Here is a 17,438-nt window from a genome sequence, read left to right on the forward strand (position 1 = left end):
CTATTCCTTGAATTGAAGTCTCAGTAAAAGCAGGACAAACATATTTTCTATAACGTTCTCCTTAAGTCGCCATTATAATTTATGACACAAACGGCCAACCAAAAATGAAAAATAAGAACCAAAAATTTCAAATCAATGTGACGCAAAAACAAAACCGCCACAAGTGCCGCCTCGCGGTAGGTATCGGAACGAAACTAAATCTGATTGGTTGACTAAAAACTTGACCTTTAAATGTCAGTGATAATTAATAATCGTTTCCATTTGATCGAATACTGCAATACGATACATTACGATACTGCATAGCATAGATTCAGTTTACAATTATTTGAAAATAAACGTACCCAGTAATTCCACAGATAGAAAATACCACGAAAATACACAGGAGTTTTTATTTCGTCCACTAATATTATACGTTAGGAAAAATATATGGAAACGTGACTTTCACTACAGGGTTAAATTTTCTCTCTAAGAATAAAAACGCAGATGATAAGAATTTTGCCATTTATCAGCTGATTCTCGCTATTCTCTGGTGTTATGTTTTTAGGTTAAGCATAATTTTGCTGTGGATTATAGAAATCATTGGTCATAAAAACTTTTATATTTAAGATCCCGCTGGAAATTTCGTCTTTCAGCATGGCGTAGAAACATAAAGTAAATTTCAATTGCTGAGTAAAATAAGAATAAAATTCTAAGTGACAAGCGCAATTGCAACAGAGTTTCAATTAAATATGCCACACGTCTTTACATTGGCGTCGGATTTATTTGTTAAAGTTAACAGAAAATAAGCGCTGCATTCCCAGTTTCTACCCACCGCAAAGAGTGATGCCATAGTGTTGATGTATCATCCTAAAGGAAGCATTGTTTTTAGTTTTTACCAGCCGGAACAAATCAAACTTGTGATCCACATTTTCCTGAAAGAAATTATTCAAGCTGGGCATAAATAAAGACGATGACTATTTTAAATACCTGTAATTTTAAAATTTAGTTGTCTGTTGTAAAAAAATACAGCTCAATGTTGAAAAAGCATTTGTCTAAACGGATACTAAATTATATTGCCTTTTACAAATAACACATGAAACTGGTTTTATAAGGATAACGTACTTTATCACACCAGATTTAATAAATTCTATCATATTTTTCGTCGGGAACTAGTTCAGTAAAATAAACAGGCATTAGTTCATTCCTAGAAATCTTTAACCACAAAGAAAAACCTTTCAGCCTTCGACTTATAAATATTTTGAACTACGCTTTATTTGCGCAGGTTCATAAGGTAATTTGGCCAGCTTACAACCATGTTTTTAAACTTTTAAAACAATTCATTCAATAAACCTTTAATTTTTTTTATTTCAACTGAGCATTATTAGCAGGATCATTCGGCCAACTCATATATACCATGACTCTTCCCATGTGTTTGTTATATGCAAGAAGAAGAATAATTGTTCCATGCTGACATACTGACCATTTCAATTTCTAATTCCGAGCTATTTGTTTAGAAGTTTTCGCAAGCTAGTTTTTGCGGTACAAGTTTTCATTATTTAGTTTTCTTTAGTTGTTTAAAAAATCAATTTGTTTTATTTTTGGCTACCTGCGGAAACGTTTACTTTTTTTATTAGTTCATCTTTTATGGAAATTTATTTGACAGAACATAGGATATTGCTGTATAAATTCTGCGGGAATCACCCAGGAAGAAGGACATCAAGGGTAGAACACCTTTTCCACGGCTTATGTAAGTGGCTTGCGATCTAAATTCAAATTTAAAGTCAGGAACATATGTATATTTTTTGCTGATAAATGAAAATAAATACGCAAAAGATAAATTTGATTAAGTAGTTGATAAAGTAGTAAGTAGTTTGCGTAAAAATTTTTTTTCGAATATGCGATTTTTATTCCCCAACACATTTAGAAAATAAAAACGTGCAAAACTCGAATAAAATACGCGCGACGCGTGAATCTAATTTTAAAATCTAAATATACATCCAATGCTCATTATTATAACTGGGCGATTGAGGTCCAAAAATAAATCCAAAAATGTTCAGACTTTGTTTGAAACGTGTTCTCAAAGTGGTGTCGGATATGATTTAGTTTTGCGTTGTGAACTTTTTGGGTTAAGTTTCAATATTAACTTTTGTTACAGTTATTTTAGTTCTTAAAGAAGAGAAACAGAGTGATACTAGAAAAATGGATGAAGTAGAGCACGAAGTATGCGCGAATTGGTGAGTATAGCTTTTTTTTCTTTGTCTTTGAATTAGTAATAATACAAATATTTTTTCTTTCATATGTAATTAACAAAACGTGCATAATGCAGAAAAGTGTACAAAACTAACACAACATTCATTCTTTAACTTTGACAAGCTGAAATATTAAAATTACGCATTAGGGCAACTATACCTAGTTATTATGGCTCTAATGTATTTATTTGTTCCGCAGATCCTTCAGGCTATCAGTCATTTCATATTGAGGGTATTGCATATTATTTTCAAGTCACCTGAAAGAAATTATGAATATGAATTAGTTTTAAAATGGACAGACTAAAAAATATACTCATTACCTATAGCTTATTGCGAATAAATGTACATTTCTGAATGTCTTAAGCGTCTAGCAGGTTCCTAATTTATTGTCTTCAATTAACTAAATATAATATAATATTTACAACTTGATTTTTATATAAAAAATTGCCTAATTAAAAAAAAATAAAAATAAAAAGAGAATGGTATAAAACATCACTTACATACAAAATAGGATAAATAAACCAAGTTATAATCAAAACAAATCAATTTGAAAAACAAAATATGAATGCACCTTAACCACATTAGTCATTAAGTGATTCAACATTAATTTATTAACTTTACAATATGTATATATTTCATTAAAACGCTGTAATACTTTAAGTTGTACATTTTCTACAGATAGTCCTTACAGTCATTACCATAAAGTCCGCTACATGTCCAGAGCTAGCATAAAAACAGAAACACAAGCGCTGGCTCATATGTAATACAAAATAAATATCATATGTGTGCATATTCCAGCTGATCCTCTGACGTAAAATAATTGGGTTTTTGTTCCGTAGTCGAAATTTTGCTGCTTCTATTACACCATCTTCAAGAAAATCTGGTTGCCCGTCAAGAAATTCTAGATACTTCGTAGCAAGAAATATGGTAACTTTAATAATTATCACGTGATTAAAAAACGTAAAAATATTTTGAAACTCCATGAATGAGCGGTCTAAAAATCTCAACATCTTGGATCAATCAATGTCGAAAATCCATGAAATTCTTGCATCGATTCTTTTATCAAACAAACCAATCTTAAGAAAATTAGTGCAGAAAATCTTAAGGAATTCACACGCTTTCAAACGCTGAATATAAATAAACTAGAAGTATCAGCAGGTGATAACATATGCGATGTAAAGTTTTGGAAAAATACTTTTTGTGCAATCGGATATCCATTGTTGTATTTAATAAATACTAATACTTTAAGAATTCCCAAAGAGATCAAGACAAGCGTTGTGGTACCTATACCCAAAGTACCAGTTCCAAGTAAACCTATAGGTGTGCCCCAGGGCAGTATATTAGGATTTTTGCTTCTTGGAATTTCTCACAACATGTAGATTATATTTGTAAAAAAAATGGAAAAAAGATAGGTGTCTTGCATAGACTTTCGCCTGAGCTTAGTCACTGGAGCAGATATCTTGTTGCTTTCGAAAAGTCGATGAAATAGAATTTTTCGAAAGTATGCGCGCTTGCCAACGAAATTCGTATCTCGGCATCTTGCAAATGATCAGCGTCGAAAAAATAATTTTTTTTCTTCTCTTCGTTCTCCGTTTCTCTGTAGAACGGTTCGAACTGCGGTATTTAAATTTGGCTCCTTTTAAAAAGTCCGTAAGACACATTAAGTCAATAGAAAATGGTTCGTTTTCGACTGTTTTTTGGACATTGCTATGAAACACGATAAGTGTCCGAAATTTATAGAGTTTAGCATCATAACGAAGCCTATTGAAATTGGGGGGGGGGGGGGGGGGCCGCGAAGAATTTTTAAAAATTTAAAAACCGCATTTACAGGGTATCGGGAAAAAAATCATTTCTCCAAAACGATCGAAAAAATTCTTACACAAATAATAATAATAATAATAATTTTATTCACATATTGATATACAATGAAAAGGACACGGTTCGGATGAACAAAATAAGATATTTTGTGCCTCCGTTCTTAAACCTATCCTAAGAAGAAGGTAGCAGCACTAGGCAGGAAAAATACACATAAAAAAAATAAATACCTAGTACGATCTGTGCAAATAGAGAGACACTTTGGAAATAGTTTACAGTAGACATTACTTAAATATTTAATGATAATAATACTTCACACAGGTTTGTGGATAAGGTAGAGTTTAGCAATTTAAGAGATTCATCCAATGCATTTTTTTTGCCATATCATATGTAAAGTATCTTTAAAAAATTCCAGAGGTGTGACGTAGAGGCATTATTTACAGTGTTTTCAAATTATAGGCAAAAACCTACAAGACTTAGAGAATTGTTCTTTTACAGAGTAAATTATTAGCCTCAAATCAAAAATCGTAAAAAATATGGCTAATTAGTTCCAACATTGTTATAGGCCGCATCAGGAGCTATAATTTTTGTATTTGAGGTTTTCGTCTATAACATACGCCGCTCGGGATATTTGAAAAAATCCATATCGCAATCGCTATTTCGGGGCCTGGCAAGACGCGATGATTATTAGGGCGCACTGCATGGTTTCAGAAAAAACTTATTTTCTCGAAAACCGTATACTATTTTCAAAAAATTCTTGGACCAGGACGCGTGGAAAATCCAGAGCTATAACTCTACTTCGAACAATGATTGTATCATATACAGGGTGTGCCTTTTGTGACCAAAAAAACTAAAATATCCTAAAAATTTCCGTTTTTGTGGGTAAATTATTTGCGATAAATGAAAAACCGTTAAAGATGGGATAATTTTATTTGAACAGTATCGTAAACCGTGTCGTGAGACGATTTTTCGAAAGCAATCTTGTTTTTAACGCGATTATTAGCCTTCATTTTTGGTATTGTAATTCGCTTTTGATTTCTTGTAAAAACAGTGATGTTTATAGAATACGAGTGCTACAAAATAAACCCATGCGGGCTATTCTGGGTTGTACACGTTACACTCCCATTCTAGTATTGGGTTCTCTAATGTTTTGCTGATATATAAAATAAAAAATAAATTACTTCCATCCTACTTAAAAGATTATTTCATTCCTTTTGTCCGTAACAGCATAGTAAACCATTTCATGCTAATGATAATAAACCATTTCATTTACCTTTGACCATTTTTGTAATTTTCATTATGATGCTTGCTTTGTATATTGTGGTCTTACAATAGATTGAGATCTCTATACCCAGATATTTGAATTTCACTTCTTACTTAATAGATCTACCGCCGATCTAGAGTTTGCACCTGGGAATAAATAAATTTTTATTTATTTTATTTTTCTAAATCAAATCGTTGGCACCTTGAATCTCGAAAACATATCCCGTGCTTGCTTGAAACAGTATGGATGACTTTTCGCAAATCTCGGATGACCGAGACAATGCTCACGCTCCTCCCTTAGCTGCGCCCCCTTCAAACCGTGTATATAAGCAGGTCCACAGTACAAAGCTAGCCAGTTTTACTTCAGCTCGTGTTTACAAACTAACAACAAAACTAGCATTCTACTAAAAGAAAAACTATCAAAAATTTACAATGTGTCTCGCAGCAAAAAGGACATCCCGCAACGTAACTACGTGATGCACACGATGCATTGCGCGCGCAACATCACCCTGTGCAAGAACTGCACCGAGCCGATACCGAAAATCGAGTACGAGAGTCATAGGGAGACGTGTCGCAAACCGGTGCCGAGAAAGCCTAGTCCTCCGCCCGTGGCGCTGGAAAAAAGTTCCTACTTCCAGCAGAGGAAAGTTGTGGAAGACCAGAAGGCGGCCGCCAGGAAGGAGAACTACATGAAGAGGCACGAGAAACTGTACGACACAGGGTTCACACTGCGCGAGTCGGTGCGAAACGGGATAGCCGGCAGCGCAAGTTCGAGCAGCGTCGGTAGCGGGAAACAGCAGCCTCAGCAATCCTCCTCCTCGTCCTCGTCCTCGGGGATGTTGGCTTGCAAATACTGCGATTTAGAGCTGCCCAAGTCGGAGCTGGACGAGCACGAGAACTACTGCGGCTCGAGGACGGACAAGTGTTTGGAATGCGGCGAGCTGGTCATGTTCAAGTACAAGCAGATCCATATGGATTCGAATCACGGGTTCCTGAAACTCAAGGACGGTGAGAGTTGCGCCGCATTGTGTTTTTAAATTAAAAAAAAAACTTCGATTTTTATTATTCTTATATTTTTCGCTCTACTTGCGCAAGTTGTTTCTGTTTAGCACCCGTTCATTTCCACACGTTATTTATCATCCTTGCTCTTGCTTTCCTTGTTACTTTCGTAAATCGATTAAATCGAATTTTTCGCAAGTATCTGCGCTCGTATAAAAGTCTAAAAAAATAAAAAATCGCGTGTGCAAGGGTCTACAAAAAACATTTTTCAAAAAACTGTTTACGAGACCACGCAGAAGATACGGCTCCATAAACTTTTATTCTTGACAATTTTTTAAAAATATGCAGGGTGCGCCGCAAATTCAAAAAAACTAAAAAATGGGTCCCCCTATTATTGAAAATTGGTTATAACTGAAAGAGTATGATTCAGGTGTCACTTTCTTTTATATTGCGATATAGCCCGCCTAGATAGCAAAAACTTTTGTATTTAAGGTTTTCACCTATTTTACAGGGTGTTCCCAATATTCCGGGCTAAATGAGAAATGTGCTAAGTGTCCTAAATTTTCAGATATCAACTTAAAATTTAAATTAGCAGAGAAGTAAAAATCCATTTGGGCGCAATCAAATTTTTTTATATATTATTTTTTTAAAATGTTTGAAATTTTTTTTTGGGGAATTTTAGCTTCCAGAAGAATATGTTTTCCTCCATAATCATTCATCCGATTGGCAAAATTCTTTAACCGGCAGACGCAGAAGATCCAGTGCAATTGCGGGCATTTTTTCGATTTTATGCAAGGTTTTCAAATTATAGGCAAAAAATCTAAAAGACCTAGAAAATTGTTCTTTTACAGAGTAAATTATTAGCCGCAAAGCAAAAATCGTAAAAAATATGGCTAGTTGGGTGAAACGGGTGTCATAGGCCGCATCAAGAGCTTCAATTTTTGTATTTGTGGTTTTCCTCTATCCATAAATCTATAGTAAAATCGTTATTTCGGGGGTTGTCAAGACGCGATGACGTCATTGATTATAATGGAAACGTGGAACATCCAGAGCTATAACCTCTACTTCGAATATTGTTTGAATCATATACAGGGTGTGTCATTTATGGGCAAAAATTCTAAAAGATTCTAAAAAATTCCGTTTTTGTGGGTAAATTATTAGCGATAAATGAAAAACCGTTAAAGATGGGAACAGTATCGTAAACTGTGTCAACAGATAGTTTCAGGTATCGTCAATTTTACAGGGCGCGAGATATTTGAAAAAATATCATTCGTGCAAATTTTAATATTTACCGATGTTTACTGTAACTTTGAAGTTCGACGGGATGTAAGGGACATTTTATACAGGGTGCAGGCACAATTGAATTACATCGATTTTGCGAAAGTTCATAGTGGTCCGCTTGAGCACGATAGAAAAACAATGCGTCCCTTTACCACACGAAACCGCGAAACTCTTTCCTATTATAATAAAAAGCTGCTTCGTGCTAGGCGCTACGAACTTGCCCCGCTCAGCGACGATTTTTCGAAAGCAATCTTGTTTCCTTTCCCCTGCCTCACCATAGCTTCAGAATTTTATTCTCAGATATTTGAACTTCATTTTACTTCTCCCATTCCTGTTGTTTTTATCACGATGGACCTTAATCTTGCTCTTTAATTCTTGTTTTACCTTCATGACATGACTTTACATGACAAAACCAAACAGAACGCAACAAGTGCAATATCATAAGTATTTCACCTAAATGCAAGAAGCATTAGTATGTGCCCTATGTTATATTGATGATTCTGTTTTATAAAATTTCATTACATAGTGTGTAGCATAGTGCGTAAATAATACTCCCAACATCTAAATCCATTACAACAAAAATATGTACAGTATGGTCATTCAAATAGAGATTGGCATCTTTCAGTGTTATGCCATAAGAAAGATTTACAAGCTTAAATATATTTTCTAGAATTAGTAATACTTTTTATCTCTTCTGGTAAAATATTATTTACTTTGGCACCAATATATCTATAAAATTGGTTAGTAGTTGAATATTTCCGCCACGTGTCAAATAGTTATGGTCAAGGACATTCCACAAAGCCTCCATCTTATGAAGATATTCACAGACAGTTATTATGTATATAGATCTAATTAAAATTTCTTGCGAAAACAACACGGGAGAAGAATATCGTTTCTTTCGCTTAAAAATAATTTTGAGAATACATTTCTGTATGATATTGAGCTTATATGAGCTGTTGTTGTATACACCTTCCCAAACAAGAATCCCATACCTAATTAGTGATTCAATAAACATTCACAAGTTTTTTAGTTAAAAATTCTCTTAGAAGATAAAATTTATGTATGAGTTTACAATAATCACTATGTGGTCCCCATTGGAGATGCTTATCTATCATAATGCCCAAGTATTTTATGCATATATTATAACCATCCAAAGTATCAAATTCATATTCTGGCCTACTTGCTGTTTTTAAAAAAAAACTATGTATTTTATTTTAGTTATATTGAATGTTAGTTTGTAGGTGTAGAGCCAATATTGGACGAGTTTTAATCCACTTATTGTTTGTGTTCCAGTTATCACCACTAAAAACAAGAACAGCGTCATCTGCGTATGACACAGTCAAGACACTGGCGCTTAAATTCAATAAAGGGTTTATATATGCAATGAAAAGTATAGGTCCTAAGACCGCACCTTGCGGGACACCAATTTTTATTTCGAGCTTGTTACTTTCACAATCTGATACCTATCGGCTAGGTAATTTTGTACTAATTTTGAGACTATTCCTATTAAGACTATAAGCTTTTCGTGAGGAACTGTATCAAATGCTTTTGCCAGATCAATAAATAAGGCCATACTCTTTCTATCCAAATTTAACTTTTTATTTTAGTTTTATTATGATTATTCCACTCCTTATTCATGTTCTTTATGATATCACTTCTTCCATTTCTGTTGGTTTTATCATGATGAACCTTATTCTTGCTTTGTATATTGTGGTCTCACCTTCGATTCTGATATTTGAATTTCACTTCTTGCTGAACAGATTTACCGTCAATCTCGAGTTTGCACCTGGGAATAAATAAAAAACCTATTTTTTTAAATTAATATCACCTTTTATCTAGAAAACATATCCAGTAGGACATATGTTTACCCTAAAAGTAGATTTTAGACGTTTAAAGGTTTAACCACGCCCCTCCAAACGGTATATAAGCAGGTATAGAATAAATTGATAGACAGTTTCAATATCGCGGTACCCTGTGGAAGGAGTTTTCGCTAATTTTTTGTTTGTTAGAACCGGGTCCGAGGCCGTCGTGGGACTCGGCAGTCGAGAGGACGGCGTCGACGTCGACGAGCACGAACCCCACGAGCCCCAGGAGACGGTTCGAACGGTTACGACTTAACGATTTCGATTACGATCCCATGCCCTACCTACCCAGCAGTTACTCGGTGCCCGGGGGCAGTTCCATTAAGAAGAAGGAAGGGGAAAGCTACAAGGAGATATCGAGGAGATTAGATTGTGAGTATATCAAGTCGTTCTTTTTGTCTTTGACGCTTAATGGAGGTGATTTTCATAGAAACTAACACCCGGTGTCAGTGAAAGTTGGAAAACTCACCATCATCATTATCATCATCCTACTTCTCTTGTCTACAGTCAGACATAGACCTTGTCCAGTCTTTTCTATTCTCTCCTATTCTGTGCTGCCTGTATAAAATTTAATCATAATTTAATAATGATGCAGCCACGTCACAAAGAGTGAGATGAAAACTTGAACACAAGCAACACCTCATTTATTGAGGTGACATGCTAAATGATTTTATTGCCATGTGGTCGAGATTCTTTTGAAGAAAAGCACACAGACCTGTTGCACATCTTGTAAGCATTGGATGAAAGTTCTGGTTGGTTGATATAATAAAAAATATAAAGCGGAGCAAAGTATCGTTTGCATGAAACTCTAGGATGACTATGGCTTTTCCAAGCCTTAACTTTCTATTTGGCACATTTTTTCAAAAAAAAAAGTAGCCTCGGCTTTACACCTTAGCTGTTATGAAACAAATATTTGCCTATAGCTATAATTATAACTGAACCTGATAGCTATTCTTATTACGTAATTAAAAAGATATTTGTGGTGCAATCAATAAAAAAAACTTAGCTTCAGCTTTACCACTTAGCTATTATGAAACAAATATTTGATTATAGCTATAATTATAACTGAACCTCACAGCTAATATTTTTACGCAATTAAAAAGATATATGTGATACCATCAAACGGAGCGGAAATAGAGTTTTTTTAAGCACTATGGCTTTGTCTATGAAGAAGAAGCCACTTTTCCAAGCCTTAAATTTTTGAATGGCACTTTTTGTCAAAAAAAAAAAACGTAGCTTCAGCTTTACACCTTAGCTATTGTGAAACAAATATTTGCCTATAGCTATAATTATAACTGAACCTGAGAGCTAATATTTTTACGTTATTAAAAAGATCTTTGTGATACCATCAAGTGGAGCGGAAATTAACCACTGTAGCTTTGTCTATGAAGAAGGAGCCTCTTTTCCAAGCCTTTACTTTTTATTCACTAAATGGTTTGGGTTTTTAGGCAAAACGGAATACATTCGGAATTTGCTGCACGACTCGGCGAGCATAACGATACCGTTAAGACACAGCGGTTCCATGCCCCGGAATCACTTTAATCACAACAAAGGTTTTTATCGCTTCGTGTGCCTTTTTGTGCATTGTTTTGTTTTTTCTTTTGGCTTTTCCGGTTTATTTCGGCAGCGGAGGCGCGTTAACCTTGGCCTATTGTGTGCGCGTGACGTAGTCGCCAAAACTGACATTTCAAAAATTTAATGAATACTTTTCCACACTTTTGCATGTCTATCATATGTCTTAATGGCAAAAGAGGGTATTGGGTATTATTCTTCCTAGCCGATTTTTAGTAACAGCTAATAGTAAAAAGAGCTACTTTTTCGAGAAACAGAACAATCCCTTTTGATTTTCGAGATACGGGGGATGTTTTTGAAAGCTTTTGCATTTGTGGGACGCTGCTCGTATATCGGTTATTTCACACCTCATTAGATTTTTTTTGCCCTGATTATTGAGTTTGTTACGTTTGTCAAACGCGTCTAAAAAATATATACAACTCCGTGTTTGTTTGTAATATTAAGTTTTGACGGGTTATTTTAAATACAAAATACCGCAGTTCCGAGAAATGAATTTTTTGAAAATGGAAAGGTTTTTTTTATATTGCTTAGAGACCTACAGAGAGCCAGTTTTAACGAACGACTTTTAGTATGCACATTATTGAAGTGAGAAAAATAATTTCGTAAAACGATTAGATACACTGAGAAAACATCCTAATAATCAAAATAAGTTAATAAAATTAAATGTGTGCAATAAATAATTACGCTTTTAATTTTTAGTAGATATGCATTTTTTTTTTGTTTTCGTCAAGGTCAAAATTATTGTTAGATACAATATTAGATTATCCAATAAGTTTGATATATGTCATTTAGTCATTTAGTTTAGTTTGGACACTTGCCCAATTATTTCAAAATTACTATGTAAACATAGGTAAGTTAAAACGGCCGGACAAGAGGAGCGCTTTTTCAAAATGCTTATACTATTTTTATCAGTATGACAACATTTTTAATTTTCTAGAAGTTTTGTTATTTTTATATATTTTTTTAAATTATACTTAACAATACAAAATCTTTTTAGTCTAGAAAGAAGTATAGACGCCATACAGGGTGTTTTACAATTGAATGTCGATAGTTAAGGAGGCGATTTTTGGTGGTGTATGTTTTAATATCTGTAATTCCATTTTAGATATTTCAATAAATTTTGGCACACATCGAGAAGCATCTATTTTGGCAAATATTGTTGGTACGCCACTGATTTGAATTTGTCTCAGTTTTAAAAAATACCGTTCACTCTAAATATCGTCAATAATAGAACATGTTGCAGAGAACGGGTCTTAAAATTCAAAGTGGTTGGCGATTTCAGAACTATTATAGTATATTATGCGACAAGTGCGGTAAACGCCATTTGACTCACGTGTTGATTTGACACGAGCGGAGCGAGTTTTTAATAAACGAGTGAGTTAAAAAGTTTACCGAACGCATTGCGTACTATACTTTTTCTACGACCGTTAGTTTTTGGGTACATTTTCGCAAAACCGTCAGAATTGACAAACGTCAAAATTCCAAGCGTGGGAAATATCTCCGAAAACATCCGATTGCTCCTAAATCCGTGCCGTAAATTCCCGGAAATGTCCGAAGTGGCTCGGATTCGTGGAAAACGAAACTGACGTGGTAATTAGGTATTTTACTAACGGGAGTAGAAAAAGTTTTTTCTCACTGGTGCAACCGATAGATTATTATAAAATTTTGATATTGTTACATTATATTCTGGCACGCCCGGGAATTGTTGTCTCCCACGATGCGCGATTGCCATAGCAACCATCACTCCTTCCCCGCTCAAATGCTAATGTGACTTAAGTTTAACAGCATGACTTAGTGTTCGACACATTGCGTGAAGGCATGGTCTCAAATTTACCCCCTCCAACGCAGGTCCCGCGCCCCAGCCGCCTTCTACGAATGGCGGTCGTCGTCGTCGTAACCCACCTACCGAGCTGGTGATACCCTGCGAATTTTGTGATACCCCCATCCCTCACGATGACCTTATTCAGCACGAAACCGGGTGTCGGCCAGATTTGGCCCGCTTTAGACCCAGAAGGAACAGGTATATAACGTGACATAATTGTTTTCATGTGTTCCAGGTAGGTGTATAGTATGTTTCAAGTTATATCGTCTCGACCTTTGACTATACTAATAAATGAATGATGAGTTAAAGAAAATAAACAACAACAGTACTACATTCTTTAGTGATCTCTAGTGTCTAGTCTCTTTCGGATTCTTTTCGACTTTTCAACTGTGAAAACTAAATTATCATTAAAGGAATTAAAAACGTTCAGATCAATCTGGACTTGGTCTGACGGGACTGCTATGAGATCTTTTAATTGTTGGTGTAATATTTGTCCTCGAAAGAGAAACAAGTGCTGTTTTAATGGTAAATCAAAAGTTTTGCTATGGTACATAACTTAAACTTAGCAAGGTGCTCTACATTCTAGTCTGGATCTGCTTATATACGGTTTAAGGGGGGTGGGGGGAGCTTGACGTGGGGACACGCCCATTGACTAGGACGGCCGATTCCTATTAGTACAAAGAAAACAAACATATGCAAAGATTAAACAATGAAAACATACAACAATATCCGAAATTAAGTAAAATTTTTAGTAAAGTCATGCCTCAAAATAGGTTCAGACAAATATTACATTTTTCTGAGTTTCCGAAAGATATATAACTATAATGTTTTACACACCTATGCGTTATTATTAGAATCGTCTGCACAAACATTATCTTGATTTTCGAGCCAACCTTTAGTAACTTAGTAAATAAGAGGTAAATATATATATATATATATATATATATATATATATATATATATATATATATATATATATATATATATATATATATATATATATATATATATGCTTAAAATTGCAAAAGGTGTCAAATGTCGTAAGACAATGAACCCGATAATGAAAATAAAATTTACCTACTAAAAGTTGCTAAAGGTTGGGTTGAAAATCAAGATAATGTTTGTTCAGGCGTTTCTAATAATAACTCATAGGTGTGTAAAACATTATAGTTAGGGAAAAAAAGGTTCCGCACAAACAAGTCTGCAAAAATCACGCAAAAGCGCTTACCATTTGAATTGAAATATTTGTTTTGTTCAATTAGTATAGTTTTAAGAATTTTTTTATAGCTTTATTCTTGTTTAACATATAACAAATCAATAGTATTCGAAATGTAAACAAGCCTCAAAGGAGTTAATATATTTGAAATAATGTGGAGAGTTTTTTCTGCAAAAGCTTTTAATATAAAAGCTAGAGAAAATGCGTTAGAGAAACAATGGTGCTGACAATACATCGGAGGTTATTTACATAATTGAGGTCATAAGCCAAAGCGATATACTTTGGGACAGACTATAGCAGCATAGAGTCTGATGGTCATGTAATAACAAAGACCGAGTCAGTTTCTTAGATCCTTAAAAATACTAGACTACTCTCTTGGTGGATTAAATCACCTTCAAGTGTGTGTTTTTGGTTTCGTTTCAGGTCCCCGGAGGCGGACGATTATTTTATCGCCCCGCCCCCGACGTCGCCCGAGGTCGAGCTGCCTTGCGAATTTTGCGCGGACATGATTCCAGCCTCCCAATTGCTCAATCACCAGATGAATTGCACGCCCGCCTAGTTTCATTGTTTCGCTTGTGATCGTTTTTTATAGGTTTCGTTAATTTCTAGGTACACTTTTTTTGTTTACGGTGTCCCACTAAGAATAGTACCGAAAGTGCTTTCAATCTGCTACCGACCGCTAGAAGGCGCTACTTTACTCTCTCATATAGAGTACATACATATTTACTATATTTTTTATTAATTTCCCTTATTAGTTGTAACATTAGCATCATTAATATTACATTGCGGCCCACTATTACAAAAATGACTTTATTGCGGGACATCCCACTTCTGAAGTAATACGTTTGAAGAGCGTTAAAATGCTTCTATTTAGTGGAAGAAGGTTTTGATACTGCCATATAATAATTATAATAATAACTCACAATGAGGCCTTTATCAGACTGCGACCGACCACTAAACGGGATATCAGTAGCGCTCTTGACTATGACGATTCTCAGAAAATGTGAAAGACTTTTTTTTTTATTTACAATTAAATTTAAACAATATAGTTATCACATCTATGATAAATCTAAAAACTTTTGTTTATCATATTTTTTATATTTTCTTTTAATTCCCCTTATTAGTTCTAACATTAGCATAATAAATATTCTGAAGTAATATTTATGGCAGCGATGGCTTTTAAATGCATCTATTTAGTTAGAGAAGGTTTTGATAGTGCCATATAATAGTAATAATTTAACATACTAGATTTGTTAAGCAACTAACAACTATTTCCTTCTTTCTTTTCTCGTTATTGTGGGTTCAAAAAGTGCATGTAGGTATTTTAAAGGGGGTTGCCCATATATGCAGGCTGTCGTTCTAAAAATGAGAAGTGTTAGCACACAAAAAATTGCCGACGAGGCCGTGAGAAATTGTTAAAAAGTATTTTTCATCTTCTCCCTACCCTTTTTGATTATTATTTTTAATTCTTCGTTATAATAACAAAAAAATGTATTTCGAAGATGCGATTTAACAGTTTTGTTTTATTTTTTATTTTTTCATAAGTCCTGCAAGAAAAACGTAAAATTTTGCAGCAATTAAAATTTGGTGCGCAGTCCACAGTATTTTGAAGCAAACTTTCATACAGGTACGGGTCCTTCTTCACTGCTTGCATGCACTCTCCCCAACACTGTTGCACATATAAGTTTTAATTTTAATTTAGTAAACAGCAGGTATTTTTCATAAAAACAATCATTAATATTTTCATTTACTCTTTGATGTCGTAACAGCATACTTCTCCGTTTCGTTGGTATATCATCGTCAATAAGTTTTCTTAAACACTACTTCGAAATGTAAATCTAAATCTTCAATTGGCTAAGTCATCTTAGGGTTACTACCTAAAATATACGAATCAACTACCGAATGTACTTGGGTATATAGAGCAATAGAAAAAAAAGGAAGACCTCGCACTATGCTTAATACCTGAAAAGCGTGACGTAATGATTAACAAATTCCCCGGTTTTTTGCGAAATTTCACTTTTTATCAAGTTCAACGATTTTTTCTTTTTTTTTTTCTGTCCTTATTCTGTTTTCATCACAGTTTACGCTCCCTATGCAAAGTACACTTTCTTGGTCACATTTCTGCACCTTATTTACGTCTATGATGTTCAATCCCACTTCTGAAATATCTTCTCTAATTGAAGCACCTTCGCTATTTAGGGGTCTCAAAACATTGGTTGTATTATTGCCTAAAAATACATCCCCCCCAAATTTTGTCACAGACTACTCAATACTGACAACTTAAGAACGCAAAAATACAATTGTAGTTAACTACCAACTTAAGATTTTTTTTTTAAATAAGCGATAAGGGAATGTTTGTCCCCTAACGTCCAGTGTTTTATTATTTTTTTTATTTTAGCAAATAGGATGAAACGTTCTCGATGAAAATTTTTTCAATGGTGGGTAGACAGAATAAGAATTAGAATTAGAAATACTTTTATTTCCGTCAGACATAACAATGAATGCAAAATGACAATGCGACATATAACACACAACTAATAATATAGAAATACAGGTATACAACACTTCATTTACTTTCCTAATTCAAAATTAAATTTGCGCCATCTAGCGGGTCTTCTATGAAATTAACACTTTCCCGGGTAAGGCAGGGAATTGTTGTTAGTGGGACGCCCGGTATAATAATTTACGCCGGCGATTTACTAGGACGGATTGCTAAATAAAGCTTACGCAAAATTTGAGTTCCTTTCCGGCAAATGGCGAAACTCCTTCCAATTCGATTTCGCTGTTGATTTTTCTACACCTTATTTTTTTAATCAATTTACGTTACAGAATTATATTGTTGCTTCAACAACAATAACACCAACGTTCATCTATTCCCTTAAAATTTAAGCTTCGCACCAAATATCATCAGCAATCCATTTAAGTCCATCATAAAATTAAATTTTCTGCAGTCCTAGTCTTCACAAATGATAAATAAATATAACGTTATGATGGTATTTTAGCTTTTTTACAAAAAAAAAACACTAAAATACTCAGGGAGAACTACTTTAATGAGTACATGTAACGTGATTTTTTTTTACAAGTGTAAGTCCCAAGAGTCAAGCCCCATTCACTGCTGCTATCTGCTAACTATAAGTGCCTGCAAATCAGTGTTAAATCTTACTGATACGGAATGCTTTAGTGCTGTTTAATTATTCCTAATTATAGGTAAACATTCCTTAAAGCTCCTTATAAAGATAATTGGGCAATGTGGCTCCATTTAAATACCAGAAACTGGGTAAATTTTTAGCATTGGAGTGAAAACCTGGGTCTCGCTACTGATGGGTATATACTGTGGCGACAGTTTCGAAACTATAACTATAAATTTATTGTCAGTCAGT

At 34.4% G+C, this 17,438-nt stretch overlaps 2 protein-coding genes across 4 annotated transcripts in view; one reads left to right on the top strand and one right to left on the bottom strand.

Annotated features, from left to right (window-relative positions):
- Nucleotides 1-1,315, bottom strand: part of LOC132705793 (phenoloxidase-activating factor 1-like) — a 120,354-nt gene extending 119,039 nt beyond the window's left edge. The window contains exons 1-3 of one of the 2 annotated variants that reach the window (XM_060676673.1): nucleotides 967-1,315; nucleotides 342-911; nucleotides 1-272 (exon numbers count right to left, since the gene is read on the bottom strand). The gene's annotated coding sequence lies outside the window, so the exon portion shown is untranslated. Of the gene's footprint in view, nucleotides 912-966 lie in introns of both variants that reach the window. The other variant, XM_060676674.1, reaches the window with a different exon arrangement.
- Nucleotides 1,316-1,482: 167 nt separating this feature from the next.
- LOC132706113 (TRAF-type zinc finger domain-containing protein 1-like) lies at nucleotides 1,483-16,607 on the top strand. 2 transcript variants are annotated; one of them, XM_060677230.1, is made up of 7 exons: nucleotides 1,483-1,726; nucleotides 2,135-2,213; nucleotides 5,752-6,314; nucleotides 9,596-9,820; nucleotides 10,897-11,001; nucleotides 12,869-13,040; nucleotides 14,482-16,607. In XM_060677230.1, the coding sequence occupies exons 1-7, from the start codon at nucleotides 1,624-1,626 to the stop codon at nucleotides 14,615-14,617; spliced, it is 1,383 nt and encodes a 460-aa protein (XP_060533213.1). In that variant the 5' UTR covers nucleotides 1,483-1,623; the 3' UTR covers nucleotides 14,618-16,607. The 2 variants fall into 2 exon arrangements, with proteins under 2 accessions (XP_060533213.1, XP_060533214.1); XM_060677231.1 differs by lacking the exon at nucleotides 10,897-11,001.
- The last annotated feature ends 831 nt before the right edge of the window (nucleotides 16,608-17,438 follow it).

Source organism: Cylas formicarius, unplaced genomic scaffold, assembly GCF_029955315.1.
Source record: "Cylas formicarius isolate icCylForm1 unplaced genomic scaffold, icCylForm1.1 PGA_scaffold_8__14_contigs__length_24414737, whole genome shotgun sequence".
In the NCBI taxonomy this organism is placed as follows: domain Eukaryota; kingdom Metazoa; phylum Arthropoda; class Insecta; order Coleoptera; family Brentidae; genus Cylas; species Cylas formicarius.

Excerpts from the sequence above, each read along its gene's own strand:
- LOC132706113 (XM_060677230.1), top strand. The coding sequence starts at position 1,624 with ATGGAAATTTATTTGACAGAACATAGGATATTGCTGTATAAATTCTGC. Across the intron at positions 1,727-2,134 it reads ACACCTTTTCCACGGCTTAT|TTATTTTAGTTCTTAAAGAA; the intron begins GTAAGTGGCTTG and ends CTTTTGTTACAG. Across the intron at positions 9,821-10,896 it reads GATATCGAGGAGATTAGATT|GCAAAACGGAATACATTCGG; the intron begins GTGAGTATATCA and ends TTGGGTTTTTAG.